Source organism: Anarhichas minor, unplaced genomic scaffold (genome assembly GCF_050575085.1).
Source record: "Anarhichas minor isolate MPS153535 unplaced genomic scaffold, ASM5057508v1 ptg000096l, whole genome shotgun sequence".
Lineage (NCBI taxonomy): Eukaryota > Metazoa > Chordata > Actinopteri > Perciformes > Anarhichadidae > Anarhichas > Anarhichas minor.
In genome coordinates, this window is record NW_027466542.1 from 615,293 (window position 1) to 640,141 (window position 24,849).

At 45.8% G+C, this 24,849-nt stretch overlaps 1 protein-coding gene across 9 annotated transcripts in view; it reads right to left on the reverse strand.

The window, feature by feature from the left end:
• Positions 1-929: 929 nt before the first annotated feature.
• mast2 (microtubule associated serine/threonine kinase 2) overlaps positions 930-24,849 on the reverse strand; it is a 147,203-nt gene continuing 123,283 nt past the window's right edge. For all 9 annotated transcript variants that reach the window (XM_076082600.1, XM_076082601.1, XM_076082598.1 and 6 more), the window contains 21 exons: positions 19,396-19,497; positions 16,977-17,109; positions 16,761-16,828; positions 16,397-16,500; positions 16,046-16,254; positions 15,824-15,962; positions 15,429-15,561; positions 14,920-15,085; positions 13,132-13,233; positions 12,634-12,756; positions 12,436-12,545; positions 12,170-12,324; positions 11,666-11,808; positions 11,315-11,494; positions 10,595-10,846; positions 10,008-10,234; positions 9,551-9,673; positions 8,898-9,034; positions 8,618-8,805; positions 7,754-8,286; positions 930-7,586 (listed from right to left, as the gene is read on the reverse strand). In XM_076082600.1, coding sequence (XP_075938715.1) covers positions 6,003-7,586; positions 7,754-8,286; positions 8,618-8,805; positions 8,898-9,034; positions 9,551-9,673; positions 10,008-10,234; positions 10,595-10,846; positions 11,315-11,494; positions 11,666-11,808; positions 12,170-12,324; positions 12,436-12,545; positions 12,634-12,756; positions 13,132-13,233; positions 14,920-15,085; positions 15,429-15,561; positions 15,824-15,962; positions 16,046-16,254; positions 16,397-16,500; positions 16,761-16,828; positions 16,977-17,109; positions 19,396-19,497 — 4,911 coding nt within the window. In that variant the 3' untranslated portion in view covers positions 930-6,002. The remainder of the gene's footprint in view (positions 7,587-7,753; positions 8,287-8,617; positions 8,806-8,897; positions 9,035-9,550; positions 9,674-10,007; positions 10,235-10,594; positions 10,847-11,314; positions 11,495-11,665; positions 11,809-12,169; positions 12,325-12,435; positions 12,546-12,633; positions 12,757-13,131; positions 13,234-14,919; positions 15,086-15,428; positions 15,562-15,823; positions 15,963-16,045; positions 16,255-16,396; positions 16,501-16,760; positions 16,829-16,976; positions 17,110-19,395; positions 19,498-24,849) is intronic.

Below are 24,849 nucleotides of genomic sequence, written 5' to 3' on the forward strand. Positions count from 1 at the left end.
AAATCTATTCTTTATTTATCTATATTTCAGCTACTGGATTATTATTCCTTGAAAGAGGTCAATACAACATCAACTACATTATGCAGATGTAGATTGAACACAGTACAATTGTAGAAATATAGTACATTCAACACGTTTGTTAGGCCTCAGGGATACACAACTCCTTTTGGGGAGACTTGGTTTTCATAAAAACCACACAGGGTACCTTTAAACTCAGTTTGGAAAATGTATTTGGCACGTCAGTCACAAAAAAGTTAAAGTTCGCTCACTTATAGTCTGAGTTGATATGGTGAAGATAACATTGCTAGATGAAAAGAGAAGACAAAAGAGCTTACCTCAGTTTACCTTACTTGCAGGTTGTACTGTACATGTGGTTGATGAGGGTCCGGCATCAAGACCAGGTGTGTTGAGTGAGGTGTGTGACTTTACCCAGGTGAGGCTCGGAGGGAGATGCAAGCATATAAGAGGGAACCTCAGGCGTCGAGTTTCGAATATGACAAAATTACTCCAGAATTTAGAAAATACAAACAATTATTTTTGCACTTGTCTGAAGCCAAAGAGTTTTATTTCTCGTAGTGTTTCTGGTTGAGTCGGACCTCTTTATAGCAATGTGTCCGTGCTCCTGGATCTCAACTAATGCAATTAACACGGAGAGTCAATCTGACTATTACCGGGAAAATATCATCAAAATAAAGACTCGACTACAGATAGAGGTGACTTGATAAGACAGAGATGTTTTTGCAGTGTAGCAGCAGCCTGAGGCGTGGATTAAACCCAGAGCCACTTATCATTTATTGTTTCTGACTTAATGCGAGTTCAGCGGCAGAAATCGCTCTCCAAAAAAAGGGGCTGCCTTAATGTTAAAAGCATGATGTGCCACATAAAGCAGAGTGGAAGAAACAACGACATCATGAAACACAACCAAAGCGTACATAAAAAAACCTTTATTATTGTTGTAAGGTAAGATTGACAACAACATGCTTTTACCACAATAAAAAATAAAAAGATATTGCACTGGTTTTACTCTAGCAATGTTTTTTTCTCTCTCTCAACGTCTTCCTCAAGCTCCCTCCTCCTCCTCGTCATCACTCTTTAAAGACAAACACAAAACACTGCCCTTGTCTGCAAGAGTCAAGTCCATGAAAGTCGGTTGGACCCCGTCAGACAGACACGAGCTTAACGGACTGCACATTGAAACATCACTGAATCTCATGTAATGTGGTTCAGAATGTGTGTGTGTGTGTATGTGTGTGTTAGTGGTAATAAGGCTACACCTCGTCATACCCAAAGTCACGTTTTGAATCATCTATGTGCCTCACAGACAGAGCTGGTTACTCTACATGCTCAGAGTCAGAGGTGTACGGAAGCCTATCAGTGGCAAAAACCACCACTGATGCTTCCATGACGTGATATCTGGCAGCAGGCAGGGACAGAGTCTTCTGCACACGTTTTGAATGCTCAGAATCCTGATTTGGTCAACGCTCAAACTAAGTTTTAACTTTCGGTTCGGAGAGTTTGCCACAGCCGCTTTGACAGGACTCACTAACGTGTAAGGAAGTGAATTAATGTCATAACTACAGTGTGAGAACGGTAGTAATAGATACAAGATAATGAAACGACATGGATAGATTGGTCTGCACAGTTTTCACAGAGTATTGTTAACGGTCAAGTACTGGGAGCTGGAGTCAAATGATCAGGAGAGATTTATCATCTTGAGTGCTTTTTCTTTTTTTGATCAGATGGTTTTTGATTTTAAATTCTGTTTCAGAAAACGTGTTCTAGAGATGCTTGTGTTGTACAACGGTTAACATTTGAGAGATCTCGCAAAATGTATATATCTTAAAGTAATGAAGTGTCTGTACCAAGACGTGCGTATTGTATTGGCACAAACGTTACTCATGAGCAGCAAGCTCGCTACAACTGGTGACACAGTTCCACACACGTGCTCTCAGATCCTGACTTTCAATTTGACACCTCAGCTGGCTAATGAACATCCGCTAATTAACAGCCGTCGCGACGCGTCTGGTTTGTGGGCCCCTGCCAGAGTGCAGCAGAGGTGCATGATGGGTAAACACAGGCTGGAGGTCGAACAAACTGCTAACAGTGTATCTGCTGAACCGACCGGACCGGGACTGGACGGGGGAGCCTGAGGGAGCATGGGTAGTGTTTGTGTTGGCCAACCTGACCCTGCATATGTGTGTGTGTGTGCGTGCGCGGTCAACAGGCTCAGGGCTTGAGATTAATGACTCCACCAGGGAACCTGACACGTGCTTCACTCTCTCCAGCAGATGGCTGGACCATCATGTTTACACACGGGAGGAGGAGAAGGTGTGTGTGTGTGTTGGTATGTATGTGTATGTTTAAAATGTCAGTGGAGACGGGGAAACTGGCACCGCCACATTAGATGGCACACGTATTGATCTGAATGTGTGTGTGTGTGTGAGGCAGCAGTCCATGTAGCACTAATAGCAGCCAGCTGAGAGCAGATGGACTGTGTGTGTGTAATCATGTGTGTGTGTGTGATTACACACACACTCAGGTTCCAATTACACACAGAAAATCACAACTGCAGCTGCAGTCGACGGCGCTTTAATCACAATGCAAAACTGTGACAGCCTGAAGAGATTAAAGTGTCGATCGCGACTCCAACTGAAAGATTTTTTTAGTGACAAAACTACTGAGCGAGAAACCAAATGTCAGGACTTAATAAAGCCGGCTGTAATGAATTAGTGAGGACTCGAGAGCACAGAGGGACAAATCCATGAAGCAACCAGCGACCAGGTACTGATATCTGATTGGTTGATATACTACATCAACCACTATTTGTTTCTTTTCGATAAGTACCACTTAAAACTATGTAATGGAGACGCAGTAACTTATCACCACATATAATATATCTGTGATGAGCTCCAATTCAGCTGACAATATTGGCCCTGTTCAAGTCTTAGTTCAAGATAAGAACAAAAAACGGATTTTGGGAGCCACCAGCTTGAAATCAGCGCTCAGATTTTGAACATCTGAGCTCAAAGTATCGGAATCTCTTTATTTCCACAACCTCATGCACTTGCTGGTTTACTGGGAAGGTGGAATTCAGCAGGAAAACACTTGGTTTCTAGGTTGAACCGAAGAAAACAAACATAGCGGAGAAAGAGGAAACCTTTCGCTTGGTTTCGCTTTCGATTGTCGTTGAATCTGAAACCTTACAGTTGATCACAATTCTGTCGTCGATCGCTCGAAGACTTCTTCAGTGCTTACGAATCTGTCCGAGGTCGCTCTCAAATCTGACCTGCAGTCCAGTTTCTGCTCTCTCGTCACGTGTTCCTGGTGAAACCGCGCCAAGAGGCAAGAAGCTCGCGTTGCGTCTGCGCGCGAAACATCCAACGTGGTCGGTTAATCGACGAATCTACTCGAGTCTGACGGATCAGCCATCGGCTTCCCGACCGCCTCGATTGGCCAAAAGCATACTGCGGATAGACGGGAGAGCTCTGATGTGCTCCACAGACACACACCCATTAACACACTTTTGCACCGCGCACGAGAGCGGAGATGGTTTTCGACGCATGTGCGCTGAATCTTCCTCCCTTCCGTCACACAGCTAAATATTATTAACACACCACATTTACGATCAGGAGTGACCTCGACACGCTGTTGGTAATTATCATCGCCTGTCAGAGGAGGTTTGATTGCTACAGGCAACAAGTTCCATCAAACGAAACAAACACAGAGATATAAAACAACAACATGTAAACATATCACAGAGATTGCCACAGTCAGTGTTGGCGTCAGTTTAACAGTGTCCTTTAAACTGAGCCTGAAAGCTCGTAATTAAACTGAAATCGGTCAGCACGCGAGCCCAGTAAAGACACAGAACACTGAAGGAGGTTTAAGTTCACCTAAAGCTCATGAGAGGGACATCCTGCTGTTCAGAAAAGGTTCAAATGTACGACACTAGTGGACTCACACCGGGGTTGGGCTCGGTGCGCATTCAATGAAAGGTAATATTCTTAAAAATGTCTAAGAAACCAACAGAAACAAACTAGAACATTTTTTTTTTCTCGCTTTCAAATGTACAGTAGGACTCAGAGAAGAGTTCAGGATGACACAGACGAAATTAAAGGTGGTATATCCAAGAAGAAAAAGACAAAAAGAAGAAGATGAGGAATTGATTTTAACGGGTTAACTGTGTGCGAAGCAGAAGTGAGCTCCGACACAACACACGGCCGTCAGCGGTCAAACATCTCCACCGGCTTTCCTTTTCCTCATTTCTTTTTGTCTTTTTCATTTGACAAATGAGATAAAATATTTGTGCGAAGCCTGACGCAGACGCGCACAGAGCTCGGCCACATACACAGATAGCAGGGTGTCCTGAACAAAGGTAATCCTAAAACACACACACACACACAGGGTATAAAACAGATGCACAACAGAACTTTAAATATTCTTATATATATATATATGTACTGTATGTATGTACACACATAACCATGCACATATCAACGAACACTCTCCCACACACACACACACACACACACACACACACACACACACACACTAAAGTCTGATGACTTTACAGGATCAGAGGCAAAAAAACAACACACAGCAAGTTGGTCCAGATACCAAAATAAAACGAGCGCAGCCTTTAGAGGCTGATGGAGCTAGAAATAAAGAGGCGGTGGTCCAACAGAACAGTGTTTCTAAAACAACCAGCGTCGGTCTGAGCGTGCTCAGTTTGGATTCTTCAGCTGAATGTTGGTGAAGCTTTTGGAGGCGTGTGCAGGCGACCAATGAAATCAGGTGTGCATTCAAATGCTTGGCTTCATTTCAAGTTCGGAGTGAAAACATACCCGGTAAGCCTGGCTGCTAACTCTGCTGACAGCGGCATAAAAGTGAACCACAACTATGAAGACTAATCGAATGCATTTAGTTTAGCTTTCAGCATTTGTAGGAAACTAATTAGCTGCAGCTCGGACTATAAGTACAATGAGACAGCTTACAGCTTTCCTAAAGTTTAAAAATCTATTTGGAAAGAATTGAATCAGATCTGGGAAAGTTGCATGAACCCTATGTTCATTGTAATGGCTACGTTGGTAGAGCTGTGGCGCTGCAGTGCAATACACAACACACAGCGGGGTGAGGAGTGAGGAAAGTTGTTCAGAGTTAACGATTGAACAGCAGAATCAGTCGAAGTTCTGCGCCTGAGCGCGGACTCGATAAATCAGCACAAACACTAATCGAATCCAGCGCTGACATTCCAAGGAATCTCTTCAAATCACCGAACTATGTCTGGGGATCTGAGCTCAGGGAATTCATCTCCCCTTCTGCAGGCCTGCAGCGTCGGATCAGCAGGGACGACAGCGAAGAGGAGAATTTAATTTGGCCTAGTTAGCTGGGTGCTGAGTGTACATTGGCGCTGCAGATTTAGTCCTATTAAAAACACTGTAATGCGTTTATACAGATCGCTAAACATACGCTGCGCTTTATTGCTGAGACACAATCTTCTTCCATATTGTTGGGCAAGGAGGGGACGGGAGGAGGGAAAGAGTGTGTGTTCAATAAGGCGCCCCCTGATCCGTTAGAGGAACATGCGTGGAGGTAATGAGGCAGCACATGCGTGATCGTGAGCGTGAGCGGTGTGTGTAAGGTGTCTGCGTTATATACTGGATGTCCACGGACCACTGACCTCTTTATTTCTAGCCCCGAACGTGTTTGCATAAAAATAAAAATAAAAACGCCAACTCCTCGTGGCATTTAGGCTTAAATCAGGAACCAAATAGTCAGGACACCAAAATAACTCACATGAACATGAGGAGTACAGAACAGCTGGAATGGAACTAGGATAACCACATCTGTCTCTGCGTCTCGCTCTTTCTTTTGCTTTGAAAGTCTCTGATTAGAGCCAAGTTACTAATATGTTTTCTTCCAAACATGCAGTTTGTGTGAGTTCTAAAACCTCAAGCCAGCACTAAGGTGTGTGATCTGTTTTGTTCTGGTACTTCTCGCTGCTACGTCTTCTTGCTGATTGCTTTGTCTTGTTGCGCGGAGGCGGAGGCGGAGGCGGACACGGCGTTGGTAGTTGTCGTCTGGGGTTCGGAGCTCTTGCGCTGTGGCTCAGATGCTGCAGAGGAGCTTGGGTGAGTGTTGAGGGCAGGCTGAGCGGCTGCTGCGACCGGCCGCGGTGCAGATGCAGACGTAGCAGCGTTCTCCCTACATGCAGACCCTGATGTGGGCCTTTCTGGGACATCCTTGCGGGATGACGGCGGCAGGGCTGCAAAGTCTTTCTGGGTGGAGGGTTTGGTCGACCTCAGTGAGGGGGATGGTGAGGCAACTTGCTCAGTTTTCTGTCTTGTTTGGGACTCCAAAGGGTGAGGGGACTGAGGGGACGGGGGCTGTTTAGAGGGAAATGAGAGGGGGCCAGTTGGTGTGACTTCTGGGGTGCCTCCTGTGGATGGTTTCTGGTCCTGCTGGCTCTTGTCTGCGGCGGGGCTCAGTTTGACGGGACCCAGAACGCTCTTAGCTACTGTCGCAAGCTGGGACACAACTTTCTCCACGGCACTCTCAGGGGCCGGAACTGGGGAGCTGGAACTGGAGCTGGAGCCGGAGCCAGAAGTGGACGAGGGCGACGCATTTAGACTTGCAGCAGCCGCAGCACAGAGTCTCCGGTTGTCTGCCTCCTTCTTCTCCTTGGGGATGCTAGGAGAGGAGCAGGAGGCGCGGGGAGTCTCTTGGCTGTCAGGAGCACTGGTGGCAGTTCTGGAGTCTGTGCTATTCGTGTTGGTTCTGCACTCTGTAGTATCTGTGGTGGTCGTGGTAGAGGGGACTGTGGTGCTAGGGCTGTCCAGGGTTTGGTCCTCTGCCCCAGGCTCTGATGGTGCAGTCTTCCCCCCGAGTCTCTTTGAGTCCTGTGGAGGAGCTGGCTTGAGGAAAGTGTCCTTGCTGACTGAGATGAATGCACTGCCTGGGGTGGAGAAGGGAAGGGAGCCCTGAGTGGGTTTGGTGGTACCTCTCGGTTCTAGAACCTTCCTCTCTTGTTTTGCACTGTCTTCCGTAGATGAAGCAGACCTTGCATCTTTTACTCCCAGAGAGGGGGTGCTCTGATCAGCCTTTGTTTCTGCAAGAGAGGGGAGGGTGTGCGAGGGAGTGGGTCTGCCTATCTGGGTGGGCCCTGTGTGGGTGAAGGTGGCATGAGGGGTGCAGGGGGAGAGGCAGAGGGAGGGCAGGGTGCCTCCGGGGCCCGTTCTCACAGTGGTGGGCCTCAGCAGGGGAGGAGGGGTGAAGGTCGCCCCCCTGCGGCCGTCCTGGCTGTCCTCTGAGCCCTCATCCGTCTCGTCCTCAGATGAATCGACCTCGTGGATGGCGTCTTGCTTCTGGAGCGACTCCCTCCGCTCGGCTCTGTCCTGCCGGATGGCGGACAGTTTGTCCTTCAGCTTGCTCTTCCCGGGGGCCAGGCCCAGCGAGCCGGACACCGTGCTGAGGGCGCCGTCCCCTTCCTGACGCCCTAACTTCCTGGATGAGGAGGAGTGTTTCTGCAGGCTGCCCGTCTCCACGCTGCGTCCTGCTGAGGACAGCAGACCCTCGCTGGCTGACTCCTGAAGGTTAGTGAGGAATAAGACGCGTTCAGAATAGCGTGTTTGACAACCCGTACAAAACACTTAAAATGTCATTATTTCAACTTTAACTTCTTAATCTAAGACATAAAGACATTATTATGAAATCAATTTATTGCCAACTTGTATTTTGCACGACGAACTCATACCTGAAGGCTCTGTAGGCTCGGTTCTCTCTGCAGAATCTCCTTCTTAAACTCAGAATGCGAGATGTCCAGACTGTGTTTGCGGCTCCCCGCAGTCGCTCCCACGGCAGCCACCCCAGACGGAGACGGGGGGGGGTTGGAGAGTGAGGAGGCCAGTTTCTCAGCAGACTGCACCCTCTTGAGGAGCGGAGAACGTGGAGGCTCCGCACTCTTAGGCCTGGATATCTGCCTCACCTGGGGAGGGGAGGAGTGGAGCTTCACGGGGAACGACTGACCCACCGCAGACTGTGCCAGAGCGTGGCTGGGCAGAGGGGAGGGTGAGCGCTGTGGTGAGGAGCTCTGAGGGGTGGGCGAAGGTGTGCGGGCCAGAGGGGAGAGGGGGATGTTGCCGGCAGACTTGCGTCGGGGTGAGCGGTACTGGCGCTGGAGCTTCGGGGCGAGGCCGTGCAGGGAGCTGGGCCTGATGTGGCCGGAGCTCGCCGGGGAGTTTGGGACACTGGAGCTGGGAGAGCTGCTCTGAGATGAGTTTCCACCAACTGACGGGTAGAGAAGAACAACATAATATGTGAATATCATATTTAATATCCTGGTGTGTAAATATCTACATACGTTACATGTGTATATTTTTCATTTTTCAATCTGTATATCAGTCCTTTTTCGTGTATCATTTGTTCATAATAAATGAAAGATAAGATGCATCATAGAGGTCAAAAATTAAGGAAAAAAGTAAGACTCAGCGTGAGGAGGAACGCTGAGTGTTCAAACTTTCAAATATCATACTGATCTGTGAGAACGACACCCCTGATGTCCACGGAATACATACATACCAACTTATTATTGCAGTACAGGTGAGCGTTTGTCTCTCACCTGAGTGGGTGGAGTCTGGCGTGGACCTGTAGCCCTGCGTCGGGCTCCGTGGTGACAGATTGTGTGTGGGCGAGCCGGGGCCGCTCTCCCCAGAGGAGAGAGAGCGGTTCAGAGAGGACAAACTGCGACTGGTGTGGAGGAGAGACGCCTGCTTGGTGATCTTCCTGAACAGAGACGTCCTCTTCTTACTGCGATACAAAGCACACAACAGCTCACTCAAGGAAGCCCCACATTAAATACAGACAAGTGATGTTTGATACAACACAGGTGTGTCCCCCACCTGTCCTGTCCCTCCTTGGTCTTGGTCTTCTTGTTTCGTCTCGCCATCTTGGATTTGTTGGTCGTCTTTCGGGCGGGGCCGACCTTGATGGTTGTGTTCTCAAACGGGGTGGCAGAGATGGAGACTATGGGACCGCTCTGAGGGAGGACAGACGGAACATTACAGATGTTGATGGACACGTTTTGTTTCAGTTTCACTTTACTCAGCTACTGGTGCAAATTTATATTAAAGCTCCCACGTGGAATTTAAATTTTGTGTTGATTTTGGCGGTCCCTGTGGACAACAGTGGTCGTGTTTCCGAGCACATGATTCCTTTTAGAAAACATCTCATTTTACTGCAGCAGGGTTTGACAGACTGCCCTGCTCAGTCCTGGTCCTGGTTCTGTGGTGCCTCCCTTCCCTCCAACAGGCCCAGCAATACGGCCTGCGTCTCCAGCAGTGTGCTGACGGCTCCCAGCGGACACAACACTGTTTACTTATGTAGCTCATATAGAGGCAATCGTACGTACGCATATTATGCATTATAAACAATATTGAAGGATAAATTCACATTATTTTTCAACATTAGCATTAGGTAAAAATGAGTCTGTTTATCAGTACTGTGAATTTCTGAAACCAAAGAGTAGAATTAAATGTACTTTGTGTGTTCGTACCTTCAGTATGAGCTCCACCACCTCTGTGTGAACCAGACCGTGAACCGGCTCTCCGTTGACTTGGGTGATCAGGTCTCCCTCCCTCAGCCCCGCATCGTGGGCCGGACCGCCCACCTCCACATGCTGCGGGCGAGCAGAGAGAGGTGGTCAGATGAGCGATAGAAAGAAAGGTCGAGAGAGAAAAGAAGGAGAGAAGCAGGAAGATGGAAGGAATGGAAATGTATTTAAGACCCATGGGCCTGTTCTTCTGGTGTTTACTGCCATCTTCTGTCAACAACAAGAATCCCAACACACTGCACCCACTCTGACTACAGGCATTCTGAATCAAATATACACTGCACCTGATATCTGACCTCCTCTTGTTAATACATTCAGTACATGCTGTTTTGTACTGAATGTATTAAAGATGTTAGTTTGAGTATTTTTGTCAGCATTAGTTTTTCTCTGCGGGACTCACCCAGACCATGTGGTGCACAGTGTAGATGTCAGAGTCTCCCATGTACACTCGGATGGCCCTCAGGGTGAAGCCATACTTCTTGCCCGCTCTTTGGATCACCATGGGGGGCTTGACGCTGGTCACGGCTGGGGACAGGTCGCGACTCGGGGAGGAGTCCCGCGACGACGGATTGGACGACAGTGAGTGGGGCGACATCGGACTGGCCAATGGAGAGGCTCCGTGGTGGTCTAAAAGCCGACAGACAATGGACATTTGGGTCGGTGAGGTTGGTGGCTATATGGAGTCCGTTAAGTACAATCGCAGACTTTAATGTCCTTGTCAGGCCAGGATCATACTTAATCAATTATTATCCAGAGATCCTTTAATTGTCTTTTGGTCTATTTTTTTTACTTTTGGTTTTATTCTTCTGTATTTTTCTCCAATAAATCAACTTTGTATTGTAAAGTGAATCACATCTAGTGAGCACATCAAAGCCACGAGATTTGTTGACAGAACTCCTTTAACCTTGGAAAAAGAACATTGCATCCTGGTGTTCATCATGCAGCAGCAGTACCTCCTCCCTCATGCTCCCAGCCTGACACACTGACCTGCAGGGATCATCAGTGACAGTGTTGTGGCAGACGCCGACTTGATGACCTTGTTGAGCGGTCTGGAGCTTGGCGCCGCCGTGTGTTTGTCTGCATCCCCAGACAGCAGCCGATGGCGAGCCCTGCGAGCCGCCAGGTCGCTGATGGCTCTTGGAGTGGACGGAGAGTCGCTGTCTGCTGCAGCTTTAGCAGCTGCACTGGCACCGCCGTTACCTCTGTGACCACGGTCACTCACGTCGCCTGAACCGCCCGCTGCAGGGTGAGAGGAAGGTGAGAGAGGGAGCTCAGATAGCGTGTCCGTCAAATACCAAAAAAATTGGGTTAAAATAGAGTTCAGAGAATCAATCAGGGTGACAGCAAATATTCAATTTTATACTTTTTCGGGCCAAATTCAAGACGTATTTTTGGACAAATCCTGCAGAAAGTTATCTGATGATTTCTCTCTGAAGTTGAATCGACAGACAAAGACGTTTCCCAGTTTCACGAGGAACAGATGTGAAGTATCAAGGGTCAGAATATTCAGGATCAGTGTAAGAGAGAAATGAAATCAGCTAAATAAACTGTAATTCAAATTAGACAATTTAATGACTCTTATAAAAAAGTATTTGTTATTAAAGTACATTCGTAGAACTGAAAACCTAAAGGTGAAAACCACATCTAGACCTTTGTCTTGTGTTGTTGCATAATCCCTGCGTCTCCACAGTGTGTGTTTGTACTGACATGTGAGCGTGGCCTTGCTCAGTTGACTGCAGGTGGAGCTCGGTGTGGTGGGAGACTCATCCAGCTTCAGCTCTCTCTCCACTGGGAGCTCTGGGATGGCGAGGGGCAGCTCGTCACACCGCGGGCCCCTCACTGCACTCAGACCCAACAGGCTGGGACTCTTGCGGCTTCCAGCTGCACCTGTGAGACCAACAAGACGGATCCAGGATTTGTGTTACAGCTCATTCATGATATTCTGTATGTCCTGGCTACTACTTCAGGGGGATCCCTGCTTTTCTTCAACTAAACGCCTGTACATTTTAGGAGTTTAAGGCACGTAGTGGCCATCACAGTATCCTTCCTGCGTTTTACCTTGACCCCCCTCTTCCTCTGAGGAGATGGCGAAGCGGGGCATCTCAATGATGGCTGAACAGCAGCGTCTCCGGACGGTCAGTGGTGGGCTGGAGTCGCTCTCTGTGTGGGACGACTCCGAGACAGACAGACGCTTCCGCAGGCTGAGGAGGTAAAGTTGGAGATGGGATGAGAAACCGAAATACACGTCTAAAACACAGCGAGCCAACACAAAAAAACAGCAGTTATATGACTAACCATGGGTTAAACTGACTATCAGCATACTTTAAAACATAGAGGATTTGAACACACCGCCATAATGGACTCTGGAGGTGTTCCTGAAAATAAACTAAAAACTCCTATATGGCTGCGGGAGAACAAAACTACCGAAATTAAGCTTTTAGTATCCCAGCTTGTTTCAGGTAATATTTGCAACAACTGCACAAGTGTATACTTTTTTGTTTTTGTTTCAAAGGACAGGAGATTGTTGCTGTGTGGTGCTCCATATGGAGGTGAAGAACTCACATCTCTGGAGATCCCACCAGCCAGGATCGATCTCTGGACTTGAGTCCGCACAGGCTGTCGATGCGATCTCCTCCCTCCTCACTGAGGCTGCGTTTGGTGGGAGGAGGAGTCCTCTTCTCCTCATGAAGAGACAGACGCTCCATACTGCTGTACACCTGCACACAACATGGCGGTAATGTCATTACCGGACATTGTGCCACTCTATGCCTTTACAGCTGCCCCCTTTTTGGACCTGTGACTGTCTGGATGTATTAATTAGGGTGTACCTTGCTGAAACGAGGCGAGCAGGAGGAGAACTGCCGAATCTCCACATGTTCCTCATCGTTGGTGTCATCCTCTTCCTCTGAATCTACATGGTGGTACCGGTCGGAGCGAGCTGAGAGAGAGACACACACAGCGATTAGGTTGTGTGTTGATTACAGTACGAGCACATGAGATTCGGACGAAGCCGTCGAGAGACATACTGTCAAAGTAGCTGGTGTCGTCCTCAGACTCCAGCTGGGGAATGAACTCGGCCTTCTGCCTCAGCAGGCTGTTCCAGTCCAGCTCTGTGAAGAACGAGTGCTGCTTCACCTCAAAGGCACTTCCTGTGGAGATGAAGGAGAGGGAGGAGAAGTGAAGGAACAGAGAGGGAGGAAACAGATGAGAACGCACAGCGGCAGCTACAGTATCCGATTTGACCAGCTCTGGACCAAACAGCCGGTGGGAGTCTGGTTGCACCTTCATTTTAAAACTCTTGGTGTAAAATAACAAACAAAGAAACGTCAGATTCAAAGAGCTAACCACAAGACAGCAGAATCCATCCTGCACAAAGAGAAAGACCGTACGAACTCTGACACAAGAGGGCAAGTAAAAAGTGTGGACAAAGAGAATCAGGGTCCTGGAAAAACTTTTCATCAATAAGGTTTACTACATTCTTAGAAACCCTAGTCAGCATGTGTGTGTGTGTGTGTGTGTGTTACCTGTGCCCAGTCGCTCCAGAGGATTTTGTCTCAGCAGTCTGGAGATGAGGTCCTGAGCTTCCTGAGGCAGAGCTTCGTCCTCCTCCGGCCAGATGATCTCATCTAACACAAACACACCAACACAGTGTCAACACATGGATCGTTGGTGTCTTTATCAGTGAGACAACAAATAAGAAATGATCCAGTGGAACGCTGGTTCTGTGACTGTTGTCAGCCCTGCTTGGAAGCTGAAAAACAGTCATGATTCGCTGTTCACCCATTTCTAATATATATATATGACTACTTATAGCAAACACACAAATGTTGTGGTTTTGGTCGTCATACTCGCTTCACATTGATGACATAATAATATTTAAGTGTCTTGACATGGATCATCTCTCTTACAGGAGTGACCCGGCCAAAATGGCATCGGAGTGTCACGTACTGTAAGAACACACTTAACAGCATCCTTCCTCATGAAACGTGTCTTGAATGCGATGCTTGGATGCCTGATATGAAGGCATCATCCTGGCCTGACGGGTCAAGAAAGAACAAGACAATAGTAGACAATCAGACACGGCTCATCTAGAATGATCCTTCAAGTATTTCCTCCATCACTGGCTCCCAGTAGCCGCTATGTTCATTTCAGAAATCTCTCTTTCAAACACATCAACCAACTAACATGTCGTTTGTGTTAATTAATCCTGAAACATTCAGTCTTAGTGGTTCCACAGATGGCACCCGAGAGCTCTGCCCTACGTGATGCACCTTACTGACAATCATCCTGGAGACGGGTAGAAAAATACCTTCAAGGCACACGGAGGCCCTCAATTCTTTATCACCACGCCGCATCAATACGATACGGACTCTCATAAAAGAGATACGCGGGGATCAATGCAGGTTTATGATCATTGACTTGCCCTTTCATCAAAGGGAGAAAAGAACGCAGAGGAGAAATCACAATTGATTTCATTCCCTGTGAGCAAAGGCTGTGCCTCTCTGCTGCAGAGCAACATCTCTATCTCTCCGTTTCTGATGATCTTATCAAGTCAGCCTGGAGGCCCTCAGGCTCCGACATAAAACATTCACAACGCAGCACAGACATACTGTAACAACATCTCCACTGGAGGATAGGAACTACACAACATCAATTATTGAGGATTTGATCATGTGATGATTAGAACAATGCTTTTACTTTTGTTTTTGTCTGCACAACAAAGTTTTCTGCAAACAATAAAGTTCAGAAAACACCAGTGATGAAAACGACTCATTCTGGGGAAAAATGATGGATGAAGTTTTTTACATGAACTGTTCCCTGTAATCTAGCTCTACTGGGTGTAAATGTTTATTCAGAATTACAGTGGCAGTGATTGTAACGGGCAGTTCATTGAATCTTACAACTAAATGGTTTCTATCAGTGGTTGCCAACATTTCTGGTGTTAGTTTGTGACCCCTTAAATTAAACGTCAACTTTAGATCTGAAACAAGTGATTTTCCCTTTTCTCAAAAAAGGCTAAAAAGATTACAGATAATTGTAGAAATCTCAAATTTTCAAGTGACAATATGCTTTGTGATTTTTTCGATCCCGTTAGTCCACATCTACCTTGTGACTCCGTGGTTGAACCCCGACCACCAGCTCAGGCCCTGATGTCTTGTGTGGGGGCTGTCAAGTGGATTTCAACTGCTCAACAATGATGCTAGTGCGTAAAATGTTACATAAACTGATTGCGATAATGGCCAAATCCGTATTGTAGAAAAGCAGCATTTGTTGTTTAATTGCAGCGATAGTCTGTCAGAACTGCGACTCACCACTGATGACCTGACCAAACAGCTCCTCCGGTGTGTCTCCAAAGAAAGGAGCACAGCCCACCAGGAACTCGTACAGGATGACTCCCATGGCCCACCAGTCCACCGGCTTCCCGTAGCCCTGACGCAGAATCACCTCTGGGGCGATGTACTCTGGAGTGCCACACACCTGGAGAGACATCAGCACACAGGGAATCAGCTTGGGGCGTGAAAGACGCAGTCGTCAGAAATAAGGCAAATCAAACCAATCCCCAAAATATTTACATGATCTTGCAATTTTTCAACTGAACTGGAAGAAAGCTTACCAATTGTATGATTATCTGTAACTTCATCTCTTTAATCAGCTGCAATTATGCAGTTTTAAATATCATGCCATCTATCGCAAAATAACACATACAAATTGAAAAGCTGTTGCAGATTTCATTATTTTGGGCCACAAATACCCACACCCACACCCACACAAACACACCCACCCACACACACCCACGCAATGTTAAGACGTTAGCTCGTACCTGTTTATCGAGGAACTCTCTGGTGTCTTTCTCGATGTGTCCTTCATACAGGTTTGTGGTCAAACTCATCAAACCGATCTTTGAGAGACCGAAGTCTGTCAGCTTAATGTGTCCCATGGAGGTGATGAGAAGACTGAGAGCATATGAAAAGTATGGTCATCAATATGGCTGTGTCTTAGAAGTACTTCCCTTTATAATAATGCAAAACTGATTCATCCCCTGCACGACTAGAAAAGTGCTATACAAGTACAAGTACAAGTCCATTTACCATTACCATACCATTACTCTGTGATTATACGTAATACAATTAGAAAACACATCCTTTAATTCCATGATTGTGGTGAATATAAAATAAAGGTGGGCTCTGCATTTAGGTGACAATAAGTTGGTCTTACTTGTCAGGTTTGAGGTCTCTGTGCACGATGCCGTAATTGTGAAGATACTCTAACGCGAGGACGGTCTCTGCAAAGTACATACGGGCCATGTCGACCGGCAAAGCTCCGATATTCTTCAGCAGCGTGGCACAGTCTCCACCTACAGAGGACGCCCACCGTATTAAACACAACACAGCTGCTAGCAGGAACAGTGAACTATAACTACGATCATGATTAACTTACCCTCCACGTACTCCATCACCATGCAGAGGTGTCTCCTGGTCTCGAAGGAGCAGAACATGGAGACGACAAACGGGTTCTCGGCAAACGTCAGGATGTCCCGTTCCACGAAGGCCTGCTGGATCTGGTTCCTCAGGATCAGGTTCTGCTTGTTGATCTTCTTCATGGCGAAACGCTGCCGGGTCTCCTTGTGACGCACCAGGAACACGGTGCTACACAGGAAGAGACAGACAGAGGTTTCAGTCCAAGCATATGTAACCATCGATCAGTTTTCGTTTAGCACCATTTGTTATTTTGCAGCAATTATGTATTAATATTAGAATATCAAAAGATGTAAATGTTGTTCTGTCTCACCCGTAGGCTCCGTTACTGATGAGCTTGATGTTTTCAAAGTCTTCCTCACGAGGTGCTTTGGCTTTAGAGTGTGGAGGAGCTGCTGGGACTGGGGTGCCTTGACCCTGAAACACATGAAACATCAGCCATGTTTAGAATTAATACGTGGATGGAAGGCACAAGCTTATTTATTCATGCACCAACTAGGACCATCCTTTTATATTTGTTCATCATTTACTTAAAAAAAAAAGAAAGAAATGCATGTTACTTAAAGACAAAGTAAACCTTTTACATCGGTTCCTTTTGCAGATAGAGTGTTTTAATAACTTCATGCTTACAGACATAACATCTGTTAACCATGACAATGATAAGATTATGTACTTACGTCCACGGAGTCATCAGCCTCTGGGGTTTCTGGGTTCCCACTGTCATAGCTGCTCAGCTGGGCCATTTCTACAGAGAGACACAAGTATCAGTTACCAAACTGAGCAGAACAAGAAAAGAAAGAAATAAGGTCTCACTACACAAAAACATTAAATTAAATAAAACTAAATAAGATAAGATGAAATAAAAAAGATGAAATAAAAATAAAATAAAATACCCTCCAGGGGATCCCTGGTGAGGCCCAGCTGGCTGATGATGTATCGGGGGATGTCGGACTTGATGCCTTGGCCCTCCTTGGCATGGCCCTCTGCTGCTTCCAACAAATGGTAGAACTCCTCCGGATCAAACTCCTGCAGGGGAGAAAGACAGGGGGAGGCAGCAGGGAGGGAGTGAGGGGAGACAGGAGGAAGGAAGGAAAGGCAAAGATTCAAGCTTGTAAAATGGCAACAAAAAGCCCACAAACAACGATAAATATTTACTAAAATGAAAACCCTTGCATTAACGTCATGAATGTCATTTTGCGTCACTTTTTGGTGCTTTTGTTTGAAATGCAGCTGGATTCAAGGATGTTTGTTACCAGCAATGCTGTAGTATGTTACTAGTTCGGTTTCCACTCTGACAGTAACTTTATTTCAAAGTGGATTTTTTAGTGCAAATCCCTGTTGGCAGATGGTCTTGGGCGTCAGTTGAGAAGCAAGTGTTTTATGTTGAAAGATGAATAGAGTGACAGGAGCATTTACCTCCTCAAGCTCCAGCGTGGATCATTTTGCATCCAGTCACTGTTTGATTGCAAGCAGAGGGACATTGTTCTTCAACTAAGGAACAGACCCCGTCACTGGAAGTTTTCTTTGCTTGTTACAATAAAATGCAACTGATTCAAAATGTGGTCTTGAAGGTTTTTGTCAGTCTTGGTCTTGTCTTTATCTCAAGCCCTCCAAGACAACAACAACATGTGATGCATAAAGATCGCAGCGTCCAAGAATAAAACTGTGGCCTCTACAACAGCAGCAGAGTGAGAGGGGATGACTGGATAGACAACGATATGAGAAGTGGCCCGAGGTTTGTGTCCTCTGACAAAGACGTGTAGACTACTGCTGTTCCCCCCTCACACACACACACACACACACACACACACACACACACACACACACACACACACACACACACACACACACACACACACACACACACACACACACACACACACACACACACACACACACACACACCCTGCCCTCTCCTCTATCTGTGTGCTTCCATTTGTAAAAACCCATCCTGTACGCTGTCACGGCTTCAGTACCACACAATTAGTCAAAACCACCATTGTGCGCACCGGGGCAGCCTCCCCCTACTGTCCTCCCACTCTCCTCCTCACCCTCCGCTGCCTCTCCAATTATCCCTCTGTCTTCTACACTTGTTTTTTTCTCTCCACTCGGTCTTTATCTATTCTCTCCTCTTCACCGTCTCCCTCCTTGCCTCATTTCTGGGCTCAGACGAGGTTGGATTCACCTGTTTCAAACCAAACGTGCACCATCTCAACCCAAACGGATGGAGCTCTGTGTGGAGGAAGAAGAAAGTGCCTCTGCAATTCAGATATAAAACCCTGGCCCACCAGCTGAGAGGCGCTAATGTGTATGTGCGTGTGCGTGTGTTTACATTAGGCTGATTTAAAATGCTCAGAGGAAGTCCATAAATGAATTGCTGTGGTTAAATCATTTCACAACAGGGAGCAGGAAGCTCTAAATTGTTTATTAACCATGCGTGCAGTGGAGCTGTACAATATGAAAAAGCTATTCCAGTTAATATTGGTCATATCTTTCATGGCGCTATTTCAAACAGACTGTAATTTACACCACAGTGATTAAAATGCAAAAACTACTCGTTGAGGATAACCAACCAGAACGAGGCTGATTAAAACAGTCAAGAAAACTTAACTACACTACGTCCATATGACGCATGATTGAAACATAATTGAACACGTAAATCTAACATAAGACGTATTTGCATGATTTCGGTGTGTATTTGATGAATACAAGAGTCTTGCCCTCTTGTTTTCTGCTGCTTTAATGTGACAATTCACATACCTGTGTTATGTTCCGGGTTACTATATTCATGGTTTAATGTTGTTTGTCTTCATCTTATTGTGGCACATCATAATGATATCAGTGGTGGAAGAAGTAGTCAGATACTGTACTTGAGTAAACGTAGCACTACCACAACGCATTGTTCCATCTGTCAAAATGTATAACATATATTCTTATAATATATTTATAAGCTGATTAAAATACTTGTGCATTATTGGCTCCAGCTGACAGATAAATGTAGTGTAGCAAAAAGTACAATACTTGTATTATTTATTAAGTATTAAAATCGCTGAAACAGAACCAGTGATATTGTCTGTTTTCATTCCACGCATAGTTAAAACCTAGCATCTACATTACCCACAATGCAACTAGATTTGGTGAAAGATTCGGGTGTGTTATGCTAGTAGCAGCTGATGCAGCCTGCAGCAGAGATGAGGAGCGGGCTACAGGAGTCTGCTGAGCTCACTTCTTTCTACCTCCACACCTCCACATACTTTGTGTCAGTCCGTCGGTGAGTGTGGGACATTCATCGACCGCGTGCGTTTCTCTCACCAGACACTCCAGCAGACGCGCTGGCCGGGCGATGATGATCATCAGCTTCCTGACGAGTTGCGTGACGAAGGTCACCTCCACGCTCTCTGAGCGCTCGTGAGCCTGGACACACAAAGACAACAGAGCAACAGGAGGAAGGTTAGCTTGGAGGCATGGGCAGAAAACATTTCACCTTTCATTTCTATCCTGAGTAAGGTTCTTTCTGGGAGACGTCTGACCCCTCATAATCATATATATATATGCATTATCTTTAATCCCATTTTTAGTAATTCATCATGAAGTGTTCTTTGTCCTTGAAGCTGTGCAGAGAATGTCACTTGTATTGTGTTTGTCCTTCACAAACAAACAAGTTTGAGGACAAACGGATGCTGGAGTCCTTCCCGCGGTGACACCTGAGAGGTAATCTAAATCACAGTGACCTCCGCCTCGCTCCCTGATATCCACCGTGAAATGTCTGTCAGTGTGGAGACAGAGCAATTTACCCAGCAATCCACTGTAACTGACTGGAAACGCATCTGGAGCAAACACTGATCCCCGGAAAGAAATGGGGTGGAAGTAAAGTGTGTGTGTGGGTGCAAAGTGGAAGCTGGAACAATTACAAACCACCCACTGTAAAATATGTTTCCTTCTCAGGGGGGTAATGTGAGTGTGTGTGTATGAATGCAGCATGTATGTATGTATGTATGTATGTATGTATGTATGTATGTATGTATGTATGTATGTATGTATGTGTGTATGTATGTGGCAGACAGGCTAACAGAGAGCTGGCTGGCGGTTCACAAACAAAGCATGTGCAGCTCCTTGCTGTTTGTCTAACAGAGCTGTGCTGACAGACGCCGGGCCCGACCCCCTCCTGAATTATTTATAACCGCAATGAGAGCTGTAGGGGGGGGTGGGTGTCTATATACTGTATGTGCATGCTAAATATGCATTAGGTTGTATATATGTAAGCGTGACGGAGACTAAATGTGTGTGTGTGTGTGTGTGTGTGTGTGAGAGAGGTGACTGTACAGGCCAGTGATCGGTGAGTAATGGACAGCTGAGGGACAGACTCCCGCTGCACAGCGGCCAATTAACCAGTCAGAGAGAGGGAGAGTGTGTGTGTGTGAGAGAGAGAGAGAGAGAGAGAGAGAGAGAGAGAGAGAGAGAGAGAGAGAGAGAGAGAGAGAGAGAGAGAGAGAGAGAGACCGTATATTCACTCTGCATGTCTAATGTGAGAGAGATTCCCTGGTGAGTTACACAGTATAGAAAATGTGCTGTAACAGCTTTTATGCATGTGTATACTGTGTGGTATAATCTGACACATGGAGTAAATTAGAGTTCAATGGTTTGACATAAATATTGGATGTAAAAAGCTTCCCTTGCATTGTTTAGACACAAGAACATCTGTAAATGAAGGATACACTGTTACTTAAAGGCTATTTTTAATAACTGAAAGATCATAATAAAGGCAAATTCAAAAACAAATGACTTAACGTCTTATATCATCATAGTTCAGTTTAATGTAATATTGCTCCTGAGTTTTTAAGACAACATTCTTTTTTTCTCAACTTTGAGATATTTTTGTTACATTTGTGTTGTCTTGTAATTTTAATCGGTATTAATTTAATTTCTGAGGAAGATTACAGTTTAGAAAAAACTATTTCAGTATTTGCTGTTAGTCACTTTTTTAATGTATTTTAAAATGTCGCACTCGGTAACTCATCATGTTCATTCTAATGGCTTTACATCTGGACAATAACGGTTAGACTACTGTGTTAGGTTATGGGTTTCATACACGATTTCATACACCTGGTGTACGAATGTGAACTGTGATAGTTTAGCATTTTAGATAATATTAAAATAAATAACATTAATGTTTTTATTGTTCATTAGTTTAAACCTAAATAGTTAGAATAATAGAAATGAACGGGACAGAGGTGACCTCATCACTTTCTCCACGCAGGTGATGTTTCCACCTGTGTCCGGCTGAGAGCCAGTCAAACCCAGATGTTAGCAGCTGTATCTGAGCCCTGATGAACACGCTGGAGTTTCAGACTGACCGATTGACCGATAACCAGAGCTGAGTTAGCATTCTGCCTAGCCCTCCGCCCTCAGGTGACCTACGGGGGTCTAACAGGGTCTCCCAGGGGTTCCAGCAGGGGATGGCCTGGATGCAGGTTGCCATGGTAACCGCCAGGCAGGTCACTAAGGCCCCCTGACGGGGATGGATGAGGGAGAGGGAGAGAGGACGAGCGGCAGAGAAAAGAGAGAGAGAGACGGAGGAGACGGGGCAAAGGGGGGAGGAGAGATAAGAGACGAGACCAGGACTAGAGGAGGGAGGAGAGGTGAGCCGGCCTCCTGCGAGCTCTGTAATGGGGTCATGACACGAGGGGAGAAAGAACGGATGGATGAATATAGGAGTGGATAAGCAACAAGGACAAAGGCAAAGGCCTGAGACACTCCGAGACAAGAGGGAGTGGACTGATGAAAAACTAGATTTCAACAGAGGAAGAACGGTTCTATTCACTGAAAACATAATAACTCATCATAACTCATGTGTGAAACCTGTTTTAACAATATTTCCCCACAGAGAAACCTGAAGGCTTGAGAGAGCCTAAGAAGAAGACTTTTTGTTTTTCTTTACACTTAAAGGGTCAGTTCACCCAAATCATTGACACTATTTCTAGAAAGAGGAAATTCTTGTCACCTCCATAAAATAAATGAATTTGACTTCCATTGAATTGGGGAGGCAGACTGATATGTGACAATAGTTAGCATATGATTATGTAAATAGTCCTACAACGTTTATGCCAAGGGACAACTGTTCCTTTAAAGTCTCTGGAAAAAATATTAAAAATGAGACATTCACATTTGGTTATTTTTTCTATAAATGTCTGAAATTTTCAGAAAAATCACCATATCACATATATTAATATCATGATACAGTGTAAAGTAACATCTACCTTGATAAACTATGAGACGTAATAGATTTACAAAGAATGTCCATATCATGGTCTGATACCACGAGTGGAAAAGTGAGCAAATAATTTGTGATTTGGGTGAAATGACCCTTTAACCTGATCAACAGCAGCATATAAGACATAAGTTTAGATCACGGTCCGGATACTGAAGGGTTGAGCTGACATCTAAATCATCTCAGAGTCCAGCAGTTCTCAGAGTCGTCCAACTAAACTCACATCGTTCATCAGCCCGTTATGTCCCACAGACGCACAAACTACACCTCGGGCATCCTATTGAGCTGCAGAACACCCAACAGAGCTAAATACAACATGAATGTGTGTACTCAGAAACGTTTTAGGTGTACTCTAAAAGCATTTTGCTTCTTTACTATTCCATTAATAACTGATCCAAAAGAATCTATCAAAATCCTATACATCACACTGTCATGCCACCAGCACTGATGACTCATTATGAAGTCTGAATTATTAACAGGCTACAGATAAAAACACCCACAGCAGTTGACTGATTACAAGAAGATTTAATAATTCATCTGTATCTATCATTAAACTCTGGAAAATGATCTCTTTGGAATATTTTCAAAAAGCGGTCGCACGTCTACTCAGCCATTTTTGTTTCAAGTAAATTATAATAGAATAACAATAACAATTTTGAGAACTTTCTGAGATTCTTGCCTGAGTTTGACAGGAAGTAACAACCCACTAACAGTGAAAGGCAGCTCCTACAAAACTACTAAAAGCAGAACCAAAGCTGAGCTGAGAGGGACTTCAGAGTTAGAGTGAGTTGATATAACGAAGCTGCACGGCTCCTCGTCTTTGTCATCATCAGCGTAAACAAGTCCCGACGTGTCAATAAAGCCTGACGGAATCAAACCGAAATTGACTCAACTGTAAAGTCCGCGTCTGCCTCCTCCTCCTCCTCTTCCTCCTCCCAGCTGTGAGTGAACACCTTCCACTTGCTCCTCATCATCACATCTTCCAGCACCTCCTCCTCCTCCTCCAGCCTCCTCTGCCACGAGATGCGAGACATGTTTCCACCAAAAAGCCCAAAACCACGAAACGAGGATTTTCCATAAAACAACGCAGGCAGGGAGGCTGATCTCACACCTCCGTCCACCCGCTCACGGCCTCCATCCTCTCCTCTACTCTGTGGGTCTGCTCCACCTGCTGCTTGGCCACCCGGCAAAAAAACACAAAAAAAAAAACTGCCTAACGCCGCCTAATTGATGATGTCATCATCCAGCCCCGCATTGCAGCTTCGGCGTCTGGTCCAGATGTGTTCAAGTCCAGTTCCTCACACCCTCCAAAAGCATTCGTACGGGCTTCACGCACGTACATTCCACCTCCCTCCCCCTGGGCCCGTCGGCCAATCGGAAACAGAGGAATCCCCTCGAATCCCCTCCCATCCCAAAAACCCTTCGACTGCACCTCCGTCACCCCTCCTGCTCGTCTGGGAGAGTCATCTGTCAGCCCCCGGTGACTACTGGAGTGTGAAATTAAAATCGGGAAGGATGTGTGTGTGCGTGCTCGCCTGCATATATGTGTGTGTGTGTTTGTCTATGATAGAGAGATATTTTGTGTGTGTGTGTGTCCCAGTAGAACAGAAGGTCAATAACAGGCCGGTGGGAGCCATTATGTGCCCCCCCCCCCGGCACTGGAAAACTGAGCTAATAGAGATGTCACCAGCGCCACACACACATGTAAATATATTTCTGTGTTCACAAGCATACAAACGCGTGAATACGCCAAACCTGTCCGAAGCGGTCCCATCACGCCAAGCAGCGTTCAGCGAGTCAGAGTTGTTGGTCAGTAATAAACAATGCAAGCGCGTGTGAAGGAATGTGTTTGTGTGAGAGCTGAGGCCGCGGTCTTTGTGCCTTCGGATGACATCACACGGCAGTGGCGGTTCGTAACCACGACGAGCGAACGAAGGAGCGCGTCACGCCGTGAAGTTGCTCCAAGGTAAACCGAGCGTGACCGGGAGGCTGCCGTCATCATGACGGCTTCATCAAAGCCCAGGACAGACTTTTCACACAGCGGACATCTGGACGTGTTATTTTAGGGGTCTGTAACATCCTAATGATATTGGAGGCAGTTTGTTCCATATCGCAGAATTTAAAAAAGACAAAGGTTTGATGTTCCGTTAACGTAAACATTGGTTCATTTTTGAAAGCTGTTCTTCATATGTGCTGAATTGTTTGCATTTCACATGTTCAGCTGACCTAACCTTGTTAAATTAGCAGTTAATTGGAAGTTTTCCAAATTGAACACACCAATTTACCTAATCCTTTACAGGAGCCTGCACGCGAATTACCGGTTATTGTCTAGGAAGTAATTAGGAAACTATGGGAGCCATAAAATAAAAACGAAATATAAAAGGATGAAAACACCCCAGGCTGATCTGATCTGAACTGGTCACAAGTACTTTTTGTGTTTTAAACATTAAATCCTTGTATTTTTTTGTTAGTTTTTTAATTAATTTCATTTAATTCCA